The sequence below is a fragment of the Streptopelia decaocto genome (assembly GCF_964273445.1).
Source record: "Streptopelia decaocto genome assembly, chromosome: 1".
NCBI lineage: Eukaryota > Metazoa > Chordata > Aves > Columbiformes > Columbidae > Streptopelia > Streptopelia decaocto.
In genome coordinates this window covers 154,897,946-154,918,190 of record NC_138663.1, presented here as the reverse complement: position 1 = coordinate 154,918,190, position 20,245 = coordinate 154,897,946, and the positions used below count along the sequence as shown (strand labels likewise).

The 20,245-nt window shown below is 39.4% G+C and overlaps 1 protein-coding gene across 3 annotated transcripts in view; it reads left to right on the top strand.

Annotated features, from left to right (window-relative positions):
• The first annotated feature begins 427 nt into the window (after positions 1 to 427).
• The window catches only part of TPP2 (tripeptidyl peptidase 2), a 51,766-nt gene continuing 31,948 nt past the window's right edge, over positions 428 to 20,245 (top strand). The window contains exons 1-13 of one of the 3 annotated variants that reach the window (XM_082050219.1): positions 428 to 678; positions 6,594 to 6,722; positions 7,904 to 7,999; positions 8,429 to 8,533; positions 9,062 to 9,186; positions 9,887 to 10,050; positions 10,596 to 10,750; positions 13,139 to 13,215; positions 13,707 to 13,834; positions 15,712 to 15,811; positions 17,359 to 17,507; positions 17,634 to 17,749; positions 19,271 to 19,439. In XM_082050219.1, coding sequence (XP_081906345.1) covers positions 517 to 678; positions 6,594 to 6,722; positions 7,904 to 7,999; positions 8,429 to 8,533; positions 9,062 to 9,186; positions 9,887 to 10,050; positions 10,596 to 10,750; positions 13,139 to 13,215; positions 13,707 to 13,834; positions 15,712 to 15,811; positions 17,359 to 17,507; positions 17,634 to 17,749; positions 19,271 to 19,439 — 1,675 coding nt within the window. In that variant the 5' untranslated portion in view covers positions 428 to 516. The remainder of the gene's footprint in view (positions 679 to 6,593; positions 6,723 to 7,903; positions 8,000 to 8,428; positions 8,534 to 9,061; positions 9,187 to 9,886; positions 10,051 to 10,595; positions 10,751 to 13,138; positions 13,216 to 13,706; positions 13,835 to 15,711; positions 15,812 to 17,358; positions 17,508 to 17,633; positions 17,750 to 19,270; positions 19,440 to 20,245) is intronic. The other 2 variants (XM_082050217.1, XM_082050218.1) reach the window with 2 other exon arrangements.

Below are 20,245 nucleotides of genomic sequence, written 5' to 3'. Positions count from 1 at the left end.
TGCTGTCCACCAGGACCCCCAGGTCCCTTTCCCCCACAGCGGTGAGGCGTGACCGAATCCCGAAGAGGCCGCAGCCGCCCCGCCCTTGGGCAAGCGGGGCTCGAACGTGCCCTCGGCGAACACCAGGGATTCCCGCCCTGCTCTCCCCGTCACCGCAGGACGTGGCCGCCGGGGACTCCGCGCACCGCCCCGTCCCGCCTCGCCTCGCGCGGCCACGCCCTGTTCCTGCGGCGCCCCCTCGGGCCCGGCTGCCCGTCCCGTGCGTGGAGCACGTCGCTTCTCTCATTGGCTGCTTCCACCGAGAGCCCCTCCCCCCCGTCCAGCTCCGACGTGACCGTATTGGTCGGTTTAGCCCTGGCGCTCTCGCTCTGCGGGCCGCGAGCGGGTGCGCCTCCCCGCGGATTGGTGGTGCCGCACGGCGCATGCGCCTCCCGCCGGTCTCGCCTGTCCTCCCCCGACAGCCACCGCCGCCGGCCGCGCTTGTGTGTATAGCGGCCCCGTCACTCCTCTCCCGACATGGCGGCCGCCACGGAGGAGCCGTTTCCTTTCCACGGCCTCCTTCCCAAGAAGGAGACCGGCGCCGCTGCTTTTCTCGCCCGCTTCCCCGACTTCGATGGGCGGGGGGTGCTACTGGCCGTGCTGGACACTGGCGTGGACCCAGGGGCGCCGGGCATGCAGGTAACGGGCATAACGGGTGGGGAGGAGCCCTGAGTCACGGCCTGGGGGAGCGGCGCCGGGCGGCCCTCGGGGGCGGGGGGGAGGCGCAGCCGGGCCCTGCCGGACTGCCCCCGTGGCTTTGTGGCGGGCAGCGGCCGCGCTCCCGGGGGACGGGGAGGAGTGCGGGGCCGGGGCGATCGTCCAGCAGCCTGTGTGCTCCTCGGGCGGCCCGAGGCGGCGGCCAGAGCGGAGGGGGGCTCCTGAAAGGCGGTGCTGGGGGCTTGTTTGTTTGTTGTCTGTTCCCGCTAAGCGTGCGTTGGCGTGAGCGTGGGCTCCAGTACGGGAGGGCACAAGAATCCTGCAGCCGGGGCCCCGCACCGGCCACTTCGGGTGTTTGTTTAAGGATCCTCCTTTTAAGCCATTCATAGATGCTTTTTGATGCTCTTTGGCTGCCGTCTTTCACGTAGAACTCATTGCAAAATAATAGTCTGTGGCTTTGTTAAGCCTTAGCGTTATTTCAACAGTAGGTAGCTGGAGTCTGCAAATAGCCACTTAGATATTTTACGTGAAAAGTATATTTCTGGCAGAATTTGGATGCCTCTCTATCTCAGTGTGCTTTTTGTGTGTTGTATTGCAATAACAATCTGTGTGAAATTTGGTTCTGCCAGCTTTTTTTTTTTTTGGATCTGCTGGCTTTGCAGCTCAGATTGCACAGTGATTGCCATTGTGAGCTCCATCTCAGTTTTGTGGGTTTCTGTCTGTGTGATTTTGATTTTGGAGTTTCCCAGCACCTCTTTATTTAAGTCTTGTCCCTTAACATTTCTTTATCATGTAAGTTTGTATGTGACCTTTTATATCGCTGCTGCTTCCGGTTTCTTGTCAACATGTTTTCTCTCAGGTGTGGCAAAGGAAGCCTTGAGAAATTATTCAGAGAGAGTTGTATGCAACTTGTTTAGGTACCGCATCCTTTATTAATTTACCTAAGCAGGGCCTGTGTTGGATTATGCCCTTTTTTTGGCACAGGCGTGGATTTTACTCCTAAGTGATGAAGTTCAGGGACCTAACTCTGGCAGATGTTTAGTTCCGTGTTCTGAAATGACCCCTTATGGAGTTCAGGTAAATGAAGAGGACAGGTGGAGTGGAAGGACACACTGGTCAGCTGTAACTTTGATTGTTTTAAGCTGGAATGAAACATTCTGCTTTTGGCACAAAGTTGTGGCTAAGTGGAATAGTAATTAGGAAGCTTAAAGAATGCTAGCCAAAAAGCAAGCAAGATAATAACATAGGCAGATCAGAAAATAGTAACAGACAATTAGGAAGATATGAGTATAAATGGGATGTGCACATTTCTGAAGCTTCACATATGAAAGCAAAAAGTCTAAATCTATAGATATTGTAAAGGAGGAGTGGTCAACCAAAAAACATGAGTTTATGGGCATTAGAGGGAATCTTTGTTCTCAGATAGGTATCCGAAGGGGTAATAAAGGATTTTTATGGACCGTCATGATCTCAGTATTGACTCTAACAGTTTTCTTCAACCTGTTTTCTTTATGTGGAGAGTAAAATTGCCGGTATTGAAGTAAAAGATTTGTAGAGAACTTTGGGAGGAAAAAATTCATCTTGCAATGCATGAAAGTGAGTCTACAAGGACATTAGAGAAACATGTAAATAAACTGTCCTCTTCTCGCACTGTCCACTTAATACCCCTGACTTAGGCTACTTGCTAAGCTACAGAATTAGGATGTTTATTGCACAGGGTACAGGGAGATATAAAGGAGAACGTAGGCAATGCACAGTCTGTAGAATAGCTTTGTGTTTTTTCTCAGCAAGAGATGTCCTTATTCCATGGAGTATTGGGCAGTTTACGTTTTGCTTCCACAGACTAATACAGTGTCCTGAGCACAGACAGCGAGACAGCGTAGCTGTGCTGTGACAAGTAGTTTCAAATTTTGGGGAAGTTTTTGTTTGTTTTAAATTATCTTAATGCCCTTGTCTTTTCTGCTGCTGATTTTTCTTATTGTCAGTTTTTGGCCTGGCATCCACTTAAAACTATGAGAAATTAGTCAGTTGCTTTGAGTGAGTAGAAGGTGTTATATGTAACAAGTTTAATAGGTATTACTCCAGCTTTGAGTTGGAGTTAATGTCAATAATGATTACAGGCAAAAATGACTACCTGGTTTTGAATACAGTGGAGGTTTTAGTCAAAACAGTTCATGCTTTGCTGCTCTTTAGTGTCTCATCCCTGGGTAGGTTCATTTGAGGTTATACTTTTGTTTGTAAACACTGATACCATAAATGTTTGGCTTATGATCACTTGCTGAGGGACAAAAAGATTTGGGGACAGAGTGTAACAGGAAAGTGCCATTATGTTTATATTCTTTCCTGGACACTTGCTGCTTTACAAACTACACAGAGAATAGTTACTGTGCTTAACAAACCTTCTTACATCTATTTCATTTTTCATTGGCTTGCTTTGCCACACAAAATGTTACTCTAACTTAATTTTCTTTCTGAATCTTTCATAGTCAATGCCCTCTAGGGAACTCTTTTCATGTTATCTTCCATTGCTATACACTCCACCTGTTGATGCCAACTGTAAAGTTCAGTTTGCTTTTTTCATGCTGTGTTTTCCCCTGCCGCAGCCCTTTTAGTAGAATCTGTTTCCTCTTGTTACCTGCTGAGTTATGGCTCCTAATTCCTCATTAAGGCAGAGTACTTGGTGAAATTTTAGGTGGGTGGGTAAGGTATGTTTAATGGAGCATTGTGGTTGTGCGTCTCTGGTCTTTGTTCAGCTCCACCCTGTCCTTTCCCTGTTGCTGTTGTCACTCTTTATATTATATTTCTCAATGGATAAGTCAATTCATTTGCTTCTTGCAGTTTTGCTTGTTTTGTGAAGTGCCTGTTGGAATTATTCTTTACTAAAATTAGTACTTTTCTGAGACAGCTTTTTAGCAATAGAAGCTAGTTTAGTTTGACTTGCTTTTTAGCACTGAGTTTTTAAAAAAATGGCTTGAAATGTATTTGTGATGATGATCAGCTGTCCCATGACCAAAGTGCTGAAGGACTTGGTCATCTCTTGTTGCTGCAGTAGCTGTCAGTTGGAATCAGTAACATTGTATGGTCTAGGAAAAATATGCTCAAATAAATCTGAGTTTGCATTTAAGTTGAGATTGTCATAAGTACTGCTGCTTCTCTACTTCTGTTATACTGATCAGCTGCCAGGATTGTGCAGATAGATTATTTTTAATGTGCTCAATTTACTAATTTATTTGTTTTACAAAGTCAGAGCTGGCATGAAAGTATATGTTTTTCAAACTAAAATGTATAAACAACAATCGTTTTATGTTATAAACTATATTTTTTTTTCAAATGACTGTGAGCAAACCATGATATTAAATGTAAAACTGTGGATTTTATTATAAATACACTATAAAATATTTTAACTGTATAAAATCTTAATTTTTTGAAATTTAATGCAAAAGGTACTAAAATGTACCATCTATAACAGTCTCATTATTTCAGTATTTCACACGGGGGAACTGATCAAGTTCACTTGATTTTTTTTGTTTGTTTGTTTTTTTGGTTTGTTTTTTTTTGGGGGGGGTTGTTGTTGTTTTTTGTTTTTATTATTATTTTCTCAGAATTACAGGACTTGAAAATGAAAACCGAGTTGAACTCTGAGGTTCACTGTAGCATTACTACTGATGGGCAGTATGCCAAACAACAGTTTTTGTCAGCAGGAGAAGCCATATCAGTTACTTGCACTAAATGACCATGAACCTCTCTGGATCGCTGCCGTTAGGAGTTGAACCTTGCACCTTTGCACCTGAAACTGGGAGTTTCTCATGTCTGACTGAAAGACTCCGATTTGTTCATTCTGGTTGTTCAAACTTTTGTGCATGTGTGGACCTGCTATTCAGCCAGGAGGCAAAGAGCTGTATAGTGTAGGAGCTGCACATCGTCTTCCTGGCTAGGTATCAACTTTTAAAACTACCTAAGCTTGCTGCAGCATAAATCTGTGGTCTGGCCACCTGTTGCAGTATAACTTACCTACTTCAAACAAGTCATCTTGGATTACATTTGATTCTTGTTTTCTTGTGCTTTGATCACTGAATAATTCTCTTTGATTGGAGGCATATTGAAAAATGTCTGATTCTGGTAGTCTCAGGTTTGGCTTGCAGTTGCTTTGTTATTGGAGCAGCACTTGACTATTCTGTGAGTGAAGACTGGTGTTTGAAGACGTTAAATAGAAACACTAGAAAATTATATGGCATGAGTGCCTATGCACTGTGTTTCTTAAGCACATTTTCACTACTGTGTAACTGTTCAGTAGATGTTTTACCAGGTTAATGTGCTTTAACAATTTTTTTTAACTGAACAGGAATTTTCTGTGAACAGAGTGAGAAAGTTTGTTTCTATAATGGAAGCTCTTCCTTATCAAGCCTCTTTAAAAGCAGTATTTTTTACCTTCCAGGAAATGGATATCATTATCATTTTTATGCTTGCTATGGGTTTGGGATTTTGGGGTTTGGTTCTTTTTTTTTCTAAAAGTTTAAACTTATTTTTATTTGTAGGGGAGGTGGCTTGTTATTTTTTTTTGTTTGGGGGTTTCTTGTTGAGTGGTTTTTTGGTGTGTTTTTGTTTTAAACCATGAGAATTTAAGGTCTTGGAAGTATTTATCCTTATTTGTTGAGGTGTGATTAAAACATAGACCCTTATTGTCTTTTTAGCAGCAATAGAATGACTTTTATGAAGCAGCTTGATCATGTTGATTTCCAGCAGCTGAATTCATAAATGCGGAGTATGATTTCAGCAAAACTACCTGCCATATATGTTATGTCAAGCATAAAAATTATTGATAGAGAATGAGGGCAACAATACTAAATATTTAAATGATAAAAAACAGTAAATATTACAGCTTTTCTAAACAAGAAGCTCTTTTCACTGTCAGTATAGTTATTGTGTAGGACATCTTGGGAAGATTACTGATTTTTTTTTTTTTTTTTTAAGAAAACAAATTTTTAATGTAGAACTGTAAAAACAGATGCATATGGCTAATTCATAGAATGATAAAGTAGTTTGGGTTGGAAGGGACCTTCAAAGGTCATCTAGTCCAACCCCCCTGCAATGAGCAGGGACGTCTTCAACTAGATCAGGTTGCTCAGAACCCTGTCCAGCCTGGCCTGGAATGTCTCCAGGGATGGGGCATCTGCCACCTCTCTGGGCAACCTGTATCAGTGTTTTATCACCCTGTTGTGAAAAATGTCTTCATTTTATCTTGTCTGCATCTCCTCTCTTTTATTTTAAAATTGTTACTACTGTTGTAACAGGCCCTGCTAAAACGTCTGTCCCCATCTTTCTTATAGGCCCCTTTTAAGTACTGAAAGACTGCAATAAGGTCTCCCCAGATCCTTCTCTTCTTCAGGCTGAACAACCCCAGCTCTCTCAGCCTGTCCTCACAGCAGAGCTGTTCCAACCCTCTGAATTCATATTGCCCTTCAAGCACTTACTTCAGCACCTTTCATTTTATTAGGGTTGTGCACTCATTACTTCAAAATTTGGCTGGAGTCATGAGGTGGAAGCAATGGAGCAAATCGCTTGAACACAAATAGTTTTTGCAAATGGTCTTGTAAATTTAGGCTTAGTTTTAAATTGAGGTGCCTGTGGCTTATTGATACAATGTTCTTACTTGTTTCTCTTATAAATTATTTTTAGCAATGAGTTAGTAAATTTGTATAAACCAGAAATATGGAGATGTTGCTCTTAGTTTATTGAAAATTAACCTAGTTTCAAATTGATTTTATGTCACTCAGCTAAAGGTTGAGTGTTCAAGGAAGTTAGTTGATATTTTTCTTTAAAAAAATGAAATGTTTCCTGGTTTGTATGCTGGAGAGTAATCAACTACATTTTCAATTTTTCTGTGCTCATATTTTCAGGTTACAACTGATGGGAAACCCAAGATAATAGATATAATCGATACAACAGGCAGTGGTGATGTAACTACATGTACCATTGTAGAACCTAAAGATGGAGAAATTACTGGTCTTTCTGGAAGAACTTTAAAGGTGAGTATTAGGTGCTACAGAGACACCACTGGGTATCTTTTTTTTTTTTTCTGTTCTTGTTTAACACCAAGTTTAAGACCTATTTAGGTTTCTGCAGAACTTAACTTCCTTCGAACTAGATCTTATCCAAAACTAATACTGCATTTGTTCATCTTGATACAGATTGTGTGTTCATATGACATGTCTTTCATTTGTTATATGTCTTAATATTGAATATTCTCTATAGCTGAATGGAGGTGTATGCAGAGTTTTGTTTGGGGCTTGATAATTTAATTACTCTTTGTTCTAATCAGTATCTGATACAGTTTTGGAAGTTGGCTGAAGAAAACATACTAACGTGCTTTAAAAATATCAGATGTTGTTCTGTCTTTAGAAGCGCTAGGATTTTCTACGTTTGTGTAAACTATAAGAAGCATGGTGTTAAGCTTATGGTAGATAGTCTTAGGTACTGAAAAATGTGTGACGACTAAGTTATAGGCTCGCTGCATCATTGCTATGAATAGAACAAAAGTGGTGTAGAGTTTTCAGAAAGGGTATGATGAGACCTAGTAGAGGTTTCACCTACATAAAACTGCTGATGTTACTGAAGTGTTCTTAATTGGCTGGTTAGATGGATGAGGTGATGTGTGGGCCTCAAATCTTTGGTTATCTCCATACTATCAGCTTTTATCTGAATTTTGCACAGAAAAGGATTGTAAGGGTGAACCTGTTGCTCTCTTTTGATGTTGTTACTAGGAACAGTGGATCTGGTCTACTGAGACTCTAAACTACAGCAAGATATGAGATTAGACGTTCAGATGTTTGTCATGACCTCTAACCATAATACACCTTGATGCTGGGGTGCTTCTTTTCATTTATAGTGCTATGATTTCCCCAGGCCTCTACCCAAAAGTTGCTGCTGGGACTGTATGTTTTAAAAACAGAGTGTCAGAGCAACTGACACTTAAAGACATTCAATGGGAGTGTTACATCAATTGATACTGGTTTATTTGGAACTGGATTGAAAATGCCATACCATATTATAGAATCTTAGTGCAGTAGATACTGTCATGGAGACAGGGAATTTAATTGGCAATATTTGCAAGTCTGTTCTGCTAAGCTCCCTTACGCAGTGTTGCTTTTTTTTTTTTTTTTTTTTTAATGCCATCAGTTAACCTATTTCTGAATATACTTTTCTGTAGATTCCAGCAAACTGGGTAAATCCTTCAGGCAAGTATCACATTGGCATAAAAAATGGCTATGATATCTATCCTAAAGCTCTTAAGGAGAGGATTCAGGTAAGGAATTAAATTTTGTCTTTGGTGTCTAGTCATATTTCACTGTTCTAATTCTTAAGTTTTTCTAGGAAACTACAGTATGTGACTTGCTAACACACATAGGCTGCTAACCAGAGCTTGAGAGCTGTTCTCTCACTGATTCTTTGTTTAGTTTTGACATGATCTATTTCTTCTGTGATTTTTAAAAACAACAGAAGGTGGCCTGGTGGTCTTCCTCACAGTGGTGCATTGAGTCAAAAAGTCTAGAAATTCCTGATACCTGTTTGTTTGGGTTTTTTTTTCCTGTGTAGCAGTTGTTGTTTATTTATAGGATCATACTGAATTTCTTTAGCCATTGTGTCTCGAATCAGAATTTTCAAATTATTTTTGTAGACTTCATAGTTTGACATGTATTTGTCAAATATTGAGGAGCCTGGTTTTATGTTACAGAAAGAACGCAAGGAAAAGCTCTGGGATCCTGTTCACAGACTGGCTCTAGCAGAGGCCTGTAGGAAACAAGAGGAATTTGATGCTGCTCATAGCTCTCCCTCCCAGGTGGGTATAAATCTAAATGAATTTGTAAACTTGTTGTTTGCAACAATTTGTTGCTGTTTAAGAAGATTAAAATATTTTATTGGATGAGTGAAGGACAGAGAACTTACCAGTGTATCATCTGATTAATTTTAAAAGTCTGTATATAGATGGTTGTTTGATTTGATTCATGTTGGTAACTTTCTAAACTTGTTAAATATGAAGAGTGTATTACTTCAAATACTTTGCAGCATATTTTTAGTAAGTTTTAATTGAATATACCACTTATGTATCATTAAACAATCTGAAAAAAAAAAAACAGACTTTAAATGTTACAGTTGCAGAAGCTGGAAATAGTTATATGTAATAGGCCAAAAGTAACTAATGCACTGTTGAAGACCATTGAACTTCCAGATGTGTTTGACTCCTAGGATGGTCTTACATTCTTGATGAAGAAACAGAACAAACATATAGCTTCAGAAAATAATATGGGAATACCTGTCTTGTAATAATTTTACAAATACTCTAACTGTATTTTTGTTGTCTTATTAGGTAAATAAACTAATAAAGGAAGAACTACAAAATCAAGTGGAACTGTTGAATTCTTTTGAGAAAAAATATAGTGATCCTGGCCCAGTATATGATTGCATAGTATGGAATGATGGTGAGACCTGGAGGTAAATGCCTAAATTTGTCTAAAATGTCTTGTTCTACACATAAGTCTTCAATGCAAGCTGTTGTTTTAACTTTTAAATCCACCTTCTTTAGAGGTCTTAAATATTATTTTATTTAACATAATCCTGCGTTGTCACTTGAATTTCATTACAAAGTTCTGATTTCAAATGAAGATGGGGCAAAGTGAAGTCTTATTGAAGACAGCATGATAAAAAGTGTGAGCTTGTGGGATTTTCCTCTGGGGTAAAATTGCTTTAAGTATCCATTGGTGATAAGGAAAAAAATCCCACAAGTCTTTGCACAAACTGGAGGATGTAATGTGGCACTTTTCTTAACTGATAATGTGCGTCATAGAAAACAGTGGGTAAGACTTAAAATATTTGTGTACCAGCACTGAACAGCTATCTTTAATAAAATTTCTTCCTTGAAGAAATTGCCTGAATTTCCATATGCTTGCTTTTCAAAGATAGATTTATTTTAATTTAGTGACATTTGAAAATCAGTTTATTTAGAGATCTTTGCAGTTTCTGAATGTAAGAGTAAACAGACAGGTTTAAAAATAGTGACTTGAAGAAGTAAGATACCATAAACAGAGAACCAGACTTCATGAAGGTTTTGTGGTACTCTTTGTTGGGGATGGGGGTACATAACCAAAAGTTTACAGCAGCTGGAAAATTTCCCTTTTTCTGTGTTTATCAACAGAGCCTGCATAGATACAAGTGAGAGTGGTGACTTAACTAGCTGTACAGTGCTGAGAACCTACAAAGAGGCTCAGGAATATGGATCTTTTGGAACATCTGAGATGTTGAATTATTCTGTTAATATATATGATGATGGAAACCTCCTTTCCATTGTGACAAGTGGAGGTAAATGAAAGTAATCTTAAGAAAATTTTGCTGCTGTGTGGGTATCGTGAGAAGTAATTTGTATTGTGTCCCTATTCTGATACTTGGGATGGCTCAAGGCACCCAACACCCCCAAGTCCTTTTCTGCCAAGTAGCTTTCCAGCTACTCTTCCCTGAGCCTGATGCGCTGCCTGGGGTTGTTGTGACCCAACTGCAGGACCCAGCACTTGGCCTCATTGAACATCATACAGCTGGCCTCAGCTCATTGGTCCAGATCCCTCTGTAGAGCCTCTCTACCTTCAAGCAGGTCAACACTCCCACCCAACTTGGTGTTGTCTACAAACTTATTGAGGGTGTACTTGATCCCCTTGTCCAGATCACTGTTAAAGAGATTAAACAGAACTGGCCCCAACAGGGAGCCCTGGGGAACACCACTTGTGACTGGCTGCCAGCTGAATTGGTATACTTAAAGCTCAATAAGAGAAAATTAATTGACCTGTAGTATATTAAATTGGTATAAATGAAGTTTGCTGACCATATAGTGATACAACTTTTCATTTGCTCAGGAGCACATGGAACACATGTGGCTAGTATTGCAGCTGGGTACTTTCCAGAAGAACCAGAACGAAATGGTGTGGCTCCTGGAGCTCAGATTCTTGCGATCAAGATTGGCGATACAAGACTAAGTACAATGGAAACCGGCACTGGTCTAATAAGAGCTGTGAGTAATTCACTGAATAAATTATTAATCTCAGCAATGTGACTTAATTGTAGAATACTGTGGGATACTTCCTGCCCAATTGCTTATAGGCTGTGTTTCTATGGTTGTAGAATATTTCCAAATTTAAAAAAAAACAAAACCACAGAACAACCAGTAAAAAAAAACAAAACACAAAACCAAGAAAACACACACGCACACCCCACAAACAAACAAAAAAAAACCCAAAAGCAGACAAAAGTCCAACCAACCAAAAAACCAGAACAACCCAGTGTTCTTCAAGGGGGAGGGAGGAAAATCCAAAACAAAGCTAACATCCCCCATCCCCCAAAAAAACAAACAAACAAACAAAAACCCAGCCAGAATATATTTTAAAACATATCTTAAGACTAATGTGTTAATATAAAGCAAGACTTGTGTTGCACAGAGCACTTGCAGGTATTTTCAGAATGATAGAGTTGCAGTGTGTCTGGCTGGCTTGACACATGGACTAAGTTACTTGTGTGCTTTTTGAAGTTCCTTTTTCTGTGTTGTGACTGTATTTTTATGGTTACTTAAATAGCTATAGAATACTTAAATAAGTCTAGAATTAGACTAGTATCTACCCACATGGCTGAATTTGTTTTAACTCTCTTTTCTTAAGAATAAGGTAAATACTATTCTACATGTATACAATGATGAAAAGCCCAAGGCCTTTTTCATAAAGTGAGTTAAGGGAGAAAAATTTTACCCAGGAAAAGGAACTGAAAATAGAAAATTATATTTGTGGCATATAGAATATCTTGCTATAGCAACATGAAGATGTACAATAATGGTTTTGTGACTTTTTGGAATTTAACCAATCTGCACAGGAAAGAAGGATTTTATATTATTGAGGACAGACATTCAAGACAATACGAATGATGTCTGCAGTTTTCTCGTAGGGCAATGTCCTAATTTATAGTTTAGAACGTAGCAAGAATAAGACTGTTCAGGGGGTGGCTTTTTCTATTCTGTTTCTAATGTAACAAGGTGGATGGATGATGGCAGAGCGGTGGATGTGGTCTACCTTGACTTCAGTAAAGCCTTTGACACAGTCTCCCACAGCATCCTCACAGCTAAGTTGAGAAGGTGTGGTCTAGACAATAGAGTAGTGAGGTGGGTTGCAAACTGGCTTAGGGAGAGAAGCCAGAGAGTGGTAGTCAATGGTGCGGAGTCTAGTTGGAGGCCAGTATCTAGTGGAGTGCCTCAGGGGTCAGTGCTGGGGCCAATATTATTCAATATATTCATTAATGATTTGGACGAGGGAATTGAGTGTACTATCAGCAAGTTTGCTGATGACACTAAGCTGGGAGGAGTGGCTGACACGCCAGAAGGCTGTGCTGCCATCCAGCGGGACCTGGACAGGCTGGAGAGTTGGGCGGGGAATAACCTAATGAAATTTAACAAGGGCAAGTGTAGAGTCCTGCACCTGGGCAGGAACAACCCCAGGTTCCAGTATAGGTTGGGAGATTACATATTAGAGAGCAGTGTAGGGGAAAGGGACCTGGGGGTCCTGGTGGACAACAGGATGACCATGAGCCAGCACTGTGCCCTTGTGGCCAGGAAGGCCAATGGCATCCTGGGGTGTATTAGAAGGGGGGTGGTTAGTAGATCGAGAGAGGTCCTCCTTCCCCTCTACTCCGCCCTGGTGAGACCACATCTGGAATATTGTGTCCAGTTCTGGGCCCCTCAGTTCAAGAAGGACAGGGAACTGCTGGAGAGGGTCCAGCGTAGGGCAACGAACATGATTAAGGGAGTGGAGCACCTCCCTTATGAAGAAAGGCTGAGGGAGCTGGGTCTCTTTAGTTTGGAGAAGAGGAGACTAAGGGGGGACCTTATTAATGTTTATAAATATATAAAGGGTGAGTGCCATGAGGATGGAGCCAGGCTCTTCTCAGTGGCAAACAATGATAGGACAAGGGGTAATGGGATCAAGCTGGAACACAAGAGGTTCCACTTAAATTTGAGAAGAAACTTCTTCTCAGTAAGGGTGACAAAGCACTGGAACAGGCTGCCCAGGGAAGTTATGGAGTCTCCTTCTCTGGAGACATTCAAAACCCACCTGGACATGTTCCTGTGCGACCTCACCTAGGTGTTCCTGCTCCAGCAGGGGGATTGGACTAGATGATCTTTTGAGGTCCCTTCCAATCCCAAACATACTGTGATACTGTGATACTGTGTTCACTGGGAAGATACCACTTAAATAACTGATTGAAGTGAATTAAATCATTTTCTTTTGTAGAGTCAAAAGATATTTATCTCTTTTCCTTAGATCTGTAGCAGATCAGTTTAAGCAGATGTTTTTTGCCATTCTTTAAGTGACTTACTCTGTGACTAGTATGTATTTTGGCTTCTATTTTACTTTATCAGATGATAGAAGCAATAAAGTACAAATGTGATCTTGTCAACTATAGCTATGGAGAGGCAACACATTGGCCAAATTCTGGGTGAGTACTACTGTGGTTAATATAGAGTATTTTAATATCACACAAATGGAATTATACTTTTTGAGCTTTGTATAAATGAACTCTCAGTAAGAATTAATCATCCAGGTCTAAATGATTCATATGCATTAAACTGTTGCAGTTTACATTTTCTACTACCTTTGAAAACTAAGTAAACCTATCAAAAGTACTACTGATTTATAATACAAAGATGATTTTAGAATATTAAAGGATTTTTGTAGTTGGAACGTGATTTTTGGGGTTTTTTCAAGACCTAATATTGTTAGAAAAATGTTACTCCTTTTTAAAACCAGAAGATATTTTTCGTGGTCAGTTTCTGTACTGGAACCACATCTGCTAGATACGGGCAGCAGGCTGCATAATAGTCCTTGTTCTGTGACTGGTCACAGAGATTCTACTAAAAATGGGAGTTTGCTCTGTGGGAAGAAAGCGATATTGTTGATGAAATGACTTACTTTTTTCTCTTACATCAGGAGAATTTGTGAAGTAATTAATGAAGCAGTGTGGAAACACAACGTGATCTATGTTTCAAGTGCAGGAAATAATGGCCCTTGCCTTTCTACAGTAGGATGTCCTGGTGGAACTACATCTAGTGTAATAGGTAAATAATTTGTTTCAAAAAAAATACTTTGAGAGTATTCAGCTTCTGTCTTTCCCAGCTTTGTACTTGTGTTACATGTTTGAGATCACTGGCTGATTGCTGAACTAAATCTAAAAAAATATCAAAGGCACAGGGCTACAAGATTAATTCTGAGGGAAGCACTTGCATGCTTAGATATAAAAATTTAGATTGTTGTCTTGCAGTTCAAGACCTTACTTATGTATAAAACAGAGGTAGGAGGCAGATGGTCTTGATTTGATGTGGCTTTGTATAAAATTTGCAAAAGAAATCTTTGTGGTCTGACCTATTCGAAGATTCCAAGATTATTATTTTTTTTTTAACTAAACATCTGAGCACACCACTTCACTTGGACCATTAGCTGCTGGTAAATGCAGCTTATAAAAGTATAAGTAAGTTGGATTCTCATTAATCTTCTGGAAAGTCCTGTAATGCATTCTGAATTGTCAGAATCTTGGTTTTAGATTCTGTCTTCATCATATACTCTGATTTCTATTGGTAGTGAAACAAAGGTTTTTATTTGGGTATAAAGTAATCCCATGATGTGTCCTAGACAAGTCCTTCTAGGGGAAGAATTCTTTGAACTGTGATGCCACTTCTATGAAAGTCTATTACTGGTATAAGGATTCGCATTATTGATGGGCTAGTGTATGTTTTAATATTTCAGTGAAAGATTTAGGTATAAGATTAGCATTTGGAGGTAGCTTCCCTAGTCTTAATTTTTATATAAAATGTCTGCTGCGTTACTGTGTTAAACAAGGTGCTTGTTAAATCTCAGGATTCTCATGCGAGGAGATTAGCATGTAGACTGGAAAGTTTGAGAGACACTATTTCAGGACGGCTGTTAGAATTAGTGCTAATTACTTTTTAAAAGCTAATTGACAGTTCCTCCACTACTGAGACTGGGAGTTGGAACTGGAACTAACAAGATCTGTTCAGGTCTGCATTGGCTTTCCTCTTACAGTCCATATGTCCTGTCAGTTTAGTTTACTTGCTGTTTCACTCTAGAGACTGGGTGATACTTCGCTCTGAATACAAAGTAGCTTGCTCCTCCTTCTCCATCTAGAGGGAACCACATAGGGGTTGTTTTGGTTTGGTTTCTGAGGGTAAAGCAAGGTAGTGACAGGTTGGCTTAGTTCACTCAGCCAGTGTGGACATGGACCTGGCCAAATTTGTTCGTTAGCTTGGTATGGTGTTTTTCTACCATCCTGATAGCACCTGTACCGTAAAGAAAATGCAGCACACACTTCAGAATTAGTACGCAGCACAGATGCAATGTGCATCCTCGACATCGTGTTCTGAAAATACAACTTCAGCAGGCTTTGACATAATCATTTACATGCTCTGGGCACTTTGAACTGATAGACAGGAAAGTAATCATAGTCTCATCACTGTGTTTGAGCTGGGTGGATGTGGCCATCTACTCCAGGTGGCGTAGCTGTGAACCATGTGAGCATGAAGCAATTCACACAGGTTGCATTGAGGTACAGTTTGTGTAGTTTGTAACAGTGTAAACACAACCAAAGGGGCGAAGCAGAGTGTAGAGACATGTCACAGTGATCTGTTGTGAAGAAATGTAGAAGGTGAATATATTCAAGTTGAATAAAAATGAAACTTTGAAGTTCACATAATATTTTAATATTATACAGTATGACTATCAGCATTGTTACTGCACAGCATGCTGTTTTACACTTGCTTTGTAAAAATACCTGGATTTAATAAGATGGAAAATATGTGTTTCCATTTTCAAATGTCAAGCAAAAATTATTCTTATAATGATTTTAAAACATAGAAATATTTTAATTTTGCTTTTAATAAAAATTCATTGTACATCTAAAATGCTTGAATGTTTTTTACAGGTGTTGGTGCCTATGTATCGCCTGACATGATGGTTGCTGAATATTCTTTAAGAGAAAAACTGCCAGCAAATCAATATACTTGGTCATCCAGAGGGCCTAGGTAGGTTATAATAAAAGAGCAAATTCATTATTTTGGTGTTCAGATTATGCAATTCAAAATTTAAACTTGATCATTAATACAAGAATAAAACTATTTCTTTCCCTTGGAAGAGGATAGGTGGCTTCCTGTTCTTGGAAGACCTTTGTATGTTGGGCTCTAGAACTCCTGAGGGAGGGGGAAGACCTCTGAACTGCCTTGGCACAACCTGTACTTTTCATCAAAGTGTATTTGATGAGTGCAAGCCTATTCAGAGATTATGAAAGTCGTTTAAAAGTTGTTTGGAAATCTGTTATTTTCCTGAAATTTATTTTCTCAGAGGACTTTTTCCATAACACTTATTTCATTAAGTTGGTGTGGTGAACTGTTCTGTTGGTGTTGAAGATTAAAAGAAATATTGTTACTGCAGTGGTGTTACTTATGGCTTCAGGGATGTTGCTGTGATGGCCCAAATTACTCAAGGTTTTTGCTTGAGTCCAGTAGAGGTGTGGGTAGGCAGAAAAAAAAAACGTTTCTACCTCACATTATAGGAAGTTAGAAAGATCTATAAAAGAAAATTTAGGGGCAATGAAAACTTCCATTTTTATTTTGTGCCTCAGGACTATTTTATAGTAATTTGGTAGCCAAAAGGAGAAAAAAAGAATAGCATCTCTTCCTGAGTTCTTGCCTGTGTTTAGACTTTGGAATTCTTCTTGTTTGTTGTACAGTTGCTGTGTACTGTCTTTTATAATTTAGCCTGATTTGAGGCTGATTTTAGACATACAAAGCTGTTAGTGTGGGATAGAAATACCCTAAAATGCCCTCCCTGCCTCTCCAAAGAACTTAGTAGCTCAGGCACAGTGGTGCAATTTTTGTCTATCCAGAGCAAGGAAGATGGAGTATACTTGGCTTGTACATTTAAAAACTAGATGGTGCTTTAACTGTGGCATCGGTACCCGCTCTGTTCTTATATATGCTTGGGCAAGAAAGGAGTGTGACTTAGGCCCAGGCGATCCTGGTCACATCTTGACATTCCCTTTTTTTATCTTCTTCTCTTGCTCTCCTTGTCTCAGGTTCTGTATTGTAATTCAGAATTTGACCTGGTAGTGAAGTGGCAACATGCAAAATTAGATATCTGGATTTTGAATCTTTGTTAGTCTCCTCTCCCTTTTACTGTTTTTCTTTAAAAATAACAACTGCTAAATAAGCTGTGTAGAATACTAATTTATGTATTGAAGTGTTTAATAGGCTTGTTTACATGCATTTTTCTAATTCAAATCCCAGAAGATATTCTGCTGACTAAATTGAAGTCTGGTGTAGAGTATCGAAGGAGTGAAAGATTAGAAAACTCTCACTGTAAAGCAGGCATGGCTGATGATTAGTGTGACATTTTTAATTACTACTTAATGGCATGCTTTTTCTTGGGTTTAATGGGTTAATGGATTTATTGAAGTAATATACTTGTGAATGTTCTTTAAAGCTAAAATTATCTTTTAAGTGCATGGATTAACTTCAAGAAAAAGTATGCAGAAAAAAAAATCTGTTTTTCAACCATTCTGTTTTAACACTAGCACTGATGGAGCCCTTGGAGTAAGTATCAGTGCCCCAGGAGGTGCTATTGCTTCTGTTCCAAACTGGACTCTGCGAGGAACGCAACTCATGAATGGTACATCCATGTCTTCTCCCAATGCATGTGGAGGCATTGCATTAGTATTGTCAGGTAATATGCTACAATGTTAAACATAGATTCATAGTCTAAAAGAGGTTAGATACTTTTTCCTCTGGAAAAAAAAAAAAAGCTGTGACTTTCTGTTGTGTCTAATAATACCCTTATTTTTAATTTCAGGACTCAAAGCCAATGATATTCATTACACTGTTCATTCTGTCAGAAGAGCTTTAGAAAATACTGCAGTGAAAGCTGAAAACATAGAAGTATTTGCACAAGGACATGGTATTATTCAGGTACTTGCTGGCAAAAAAAGACAACATAAGTAACTACTAGTGGAAAACTAACCCACAAAGAGCAGGTTTCTAGATGATTCTTGATTCTCAGATATGATTGAGAGAGAAGGGAATGTAGTAGGAGGAGGAATGAGACAGCTCTTTCAGTTTCAGCATGCAGTTACTGTAGAAAAACGACACATTCTTAGACTGAACAAAAAGGTATATGGACTTAGAATTAGGATGTGGGATTTTGTCACCCACATATGGATTTGGATGCCTAAATTCTGTTCTAATGTCCAAAAATGTTTTTATGCTATTGTCAGAGAGAAAAGAACTTGTTCTGTGCAGACAAAAGCTGAAACTGTAAGTTCTGGGCAGTGGAAATACAGAGATACCCACGCTGGTTCACAGAGCAGCACAGCTGCAGTTGTGTGATTGACTTCGCTCTGGCCCTGCACTGAAAAGTCTGTGTTCATTGTATCCTGACTTCTAAGTAGCTTGGAAATCTGCAATGTGATCCTTTTGATGATGAAGGGGTATTGACTGGCAATCTCCCTATCCATAAGCTTACGTTCTGAAAGAGCTGCTGCTGGTTTTTTGCCTGCAGTCACTGCCGTCTTAGCCAAATAGAGGTACTGAGAGTTTGTTCTCATACTTAAATATGCTAGATCTTAAATGCTTATCACTAAACTCACATTCAGGAGATGCTAAAACTTAGTAGGTAACATCCACTAGGCACATCTGTAAGACCACGTTTGATACAGAAGACAACAATGGTGGTAGCCGTATCAAACAGCATTGCCGCAGAAAAGTGAAATAATGTCTGTCATATCTTATGATTTAGTGGTCTGTGATTAAAGCATGGGAGATTGAGGCTGTTTATGTCCACTGTTTTTGTCTTGAAAGAGAGTGCCCTAATCTCCGCTGGTGAAGGTAGCTCACTGTGAAGTATAAGAGAATTTAAGGTTTTTTGAGTCAGTAGAATACGAAGCAAGAGAGAATAGTGTCTTTTTAAGACAGAAAGGTGAACTTGCCATCTGAGTTTACTGTGACAGCTCATTTGCTTAAATCCAGGGCCGGATTTCATGACCCGGTTCTCTTATATCAATATATAAGACTTACGTGGGCATTCCATATTGCATGTTGCTTTTGAACTGCTCAGCTTCTTCTGTTGTATAGAAGGTTTAAATGCTTAGCTAGTGTTGCTCCACATGAGAAAGGCACTAAATTAATAGAGTAGGTCTGGACCTTTGAAGTCCTCTTTGTCTTTGAAGTCATCTCTGAAAACTTGATACACATCTTTCGATGGAAAGCAAAGGAGATTTGTCTTTTTTAATGTTCTTGATTTTGTGCAGCTGTTGCAGCCTGAAAATGTTGTCTCATTATCTATACTGAGTATTGTGTGAGGTGCAGTCAGTGTTGCCCAGCTAGCACAAGTTACTTCACTGTTGCTGTACTTGCTGAACACTTCAGACTGAAGATAATATGCATAAAGTACTATCAAGTTGCAATTTGTTAATTTGGAATGTGTTCTAACAGGTTGATAAAGCCTACGACTACCTCATTCAAAATTCATCATTCACAAATAACGTGGGCTTTACGGTTACTGTTGGCAGCAACCGTGGAATCTACCTCAGAGATCCTGCCCAGGTAGCTGCACCTTCTGACCATGGTGTTGGCATAGAACCTGTCTTTCCTGAGAATACAGGTAGGAAGGAGCTTCTGTATGCAGGGGAGGGAAATAAAGTGTAATCTTTAAACAGAAAAGCTGTGATAATGTGGGGTGATAGGAATCTGTACCATAAAAGGAATAAGTACAACTCTAAATTTCATGGTAAAGGAAGGCATGCAGCTAAACAACTTTTGTAACCTCAGACTTATAACTGCAGCACTTCCATGTTTTGGGCGAGTCTGTTGCTTCATGCTTCCTCTCACTGAAAAAAGGGGTCTCTCTTTGTTCTGAAGAAATTTAAAATGAAGTTGTGGAGTCATGGATGACTGGCATGATGTTGTTTCCTTAGTACCTCTCCAGTTATTTCTGTGCTGTGTCTGGTGTCTTCTACAGGACTGAGTTTGAAGAACTTTAGTTTAAGGGAGGCTGATCTGCTCAGTCTGTCTGAAGTTCTCTTTGAGCTTTTATTACTTCTCATGTACCTATGAGGAAATTACGTTTGATAATAGAGTGCTCTTTTCTCTACTTGGTGAAGATGTAATGAAATGTCTGTAAATTAAGCTAAGGTTAATTATGACTAGAAAACGTGAAAGACTTTTCAAAGTGTTGTTAATCTTTAGAGCAGGAGAAATCTGTTTTTTAATCACTAAAGCATTTAGCTAAAGCTGAGATGCTTTTCTGGAAGCTGTGCTTTAACCCATAGCACTTTTTAATAGACTTTACTTCTTGCTTAGGTTGCTCTAGAATGTAATTTGGTAATTAGCATAACCTTCAGAATCAGTAGAGTTGCTTCATATTGTATTTCTCTGCATAGGCAAGACTTTGTATCTATACAAGAAAGT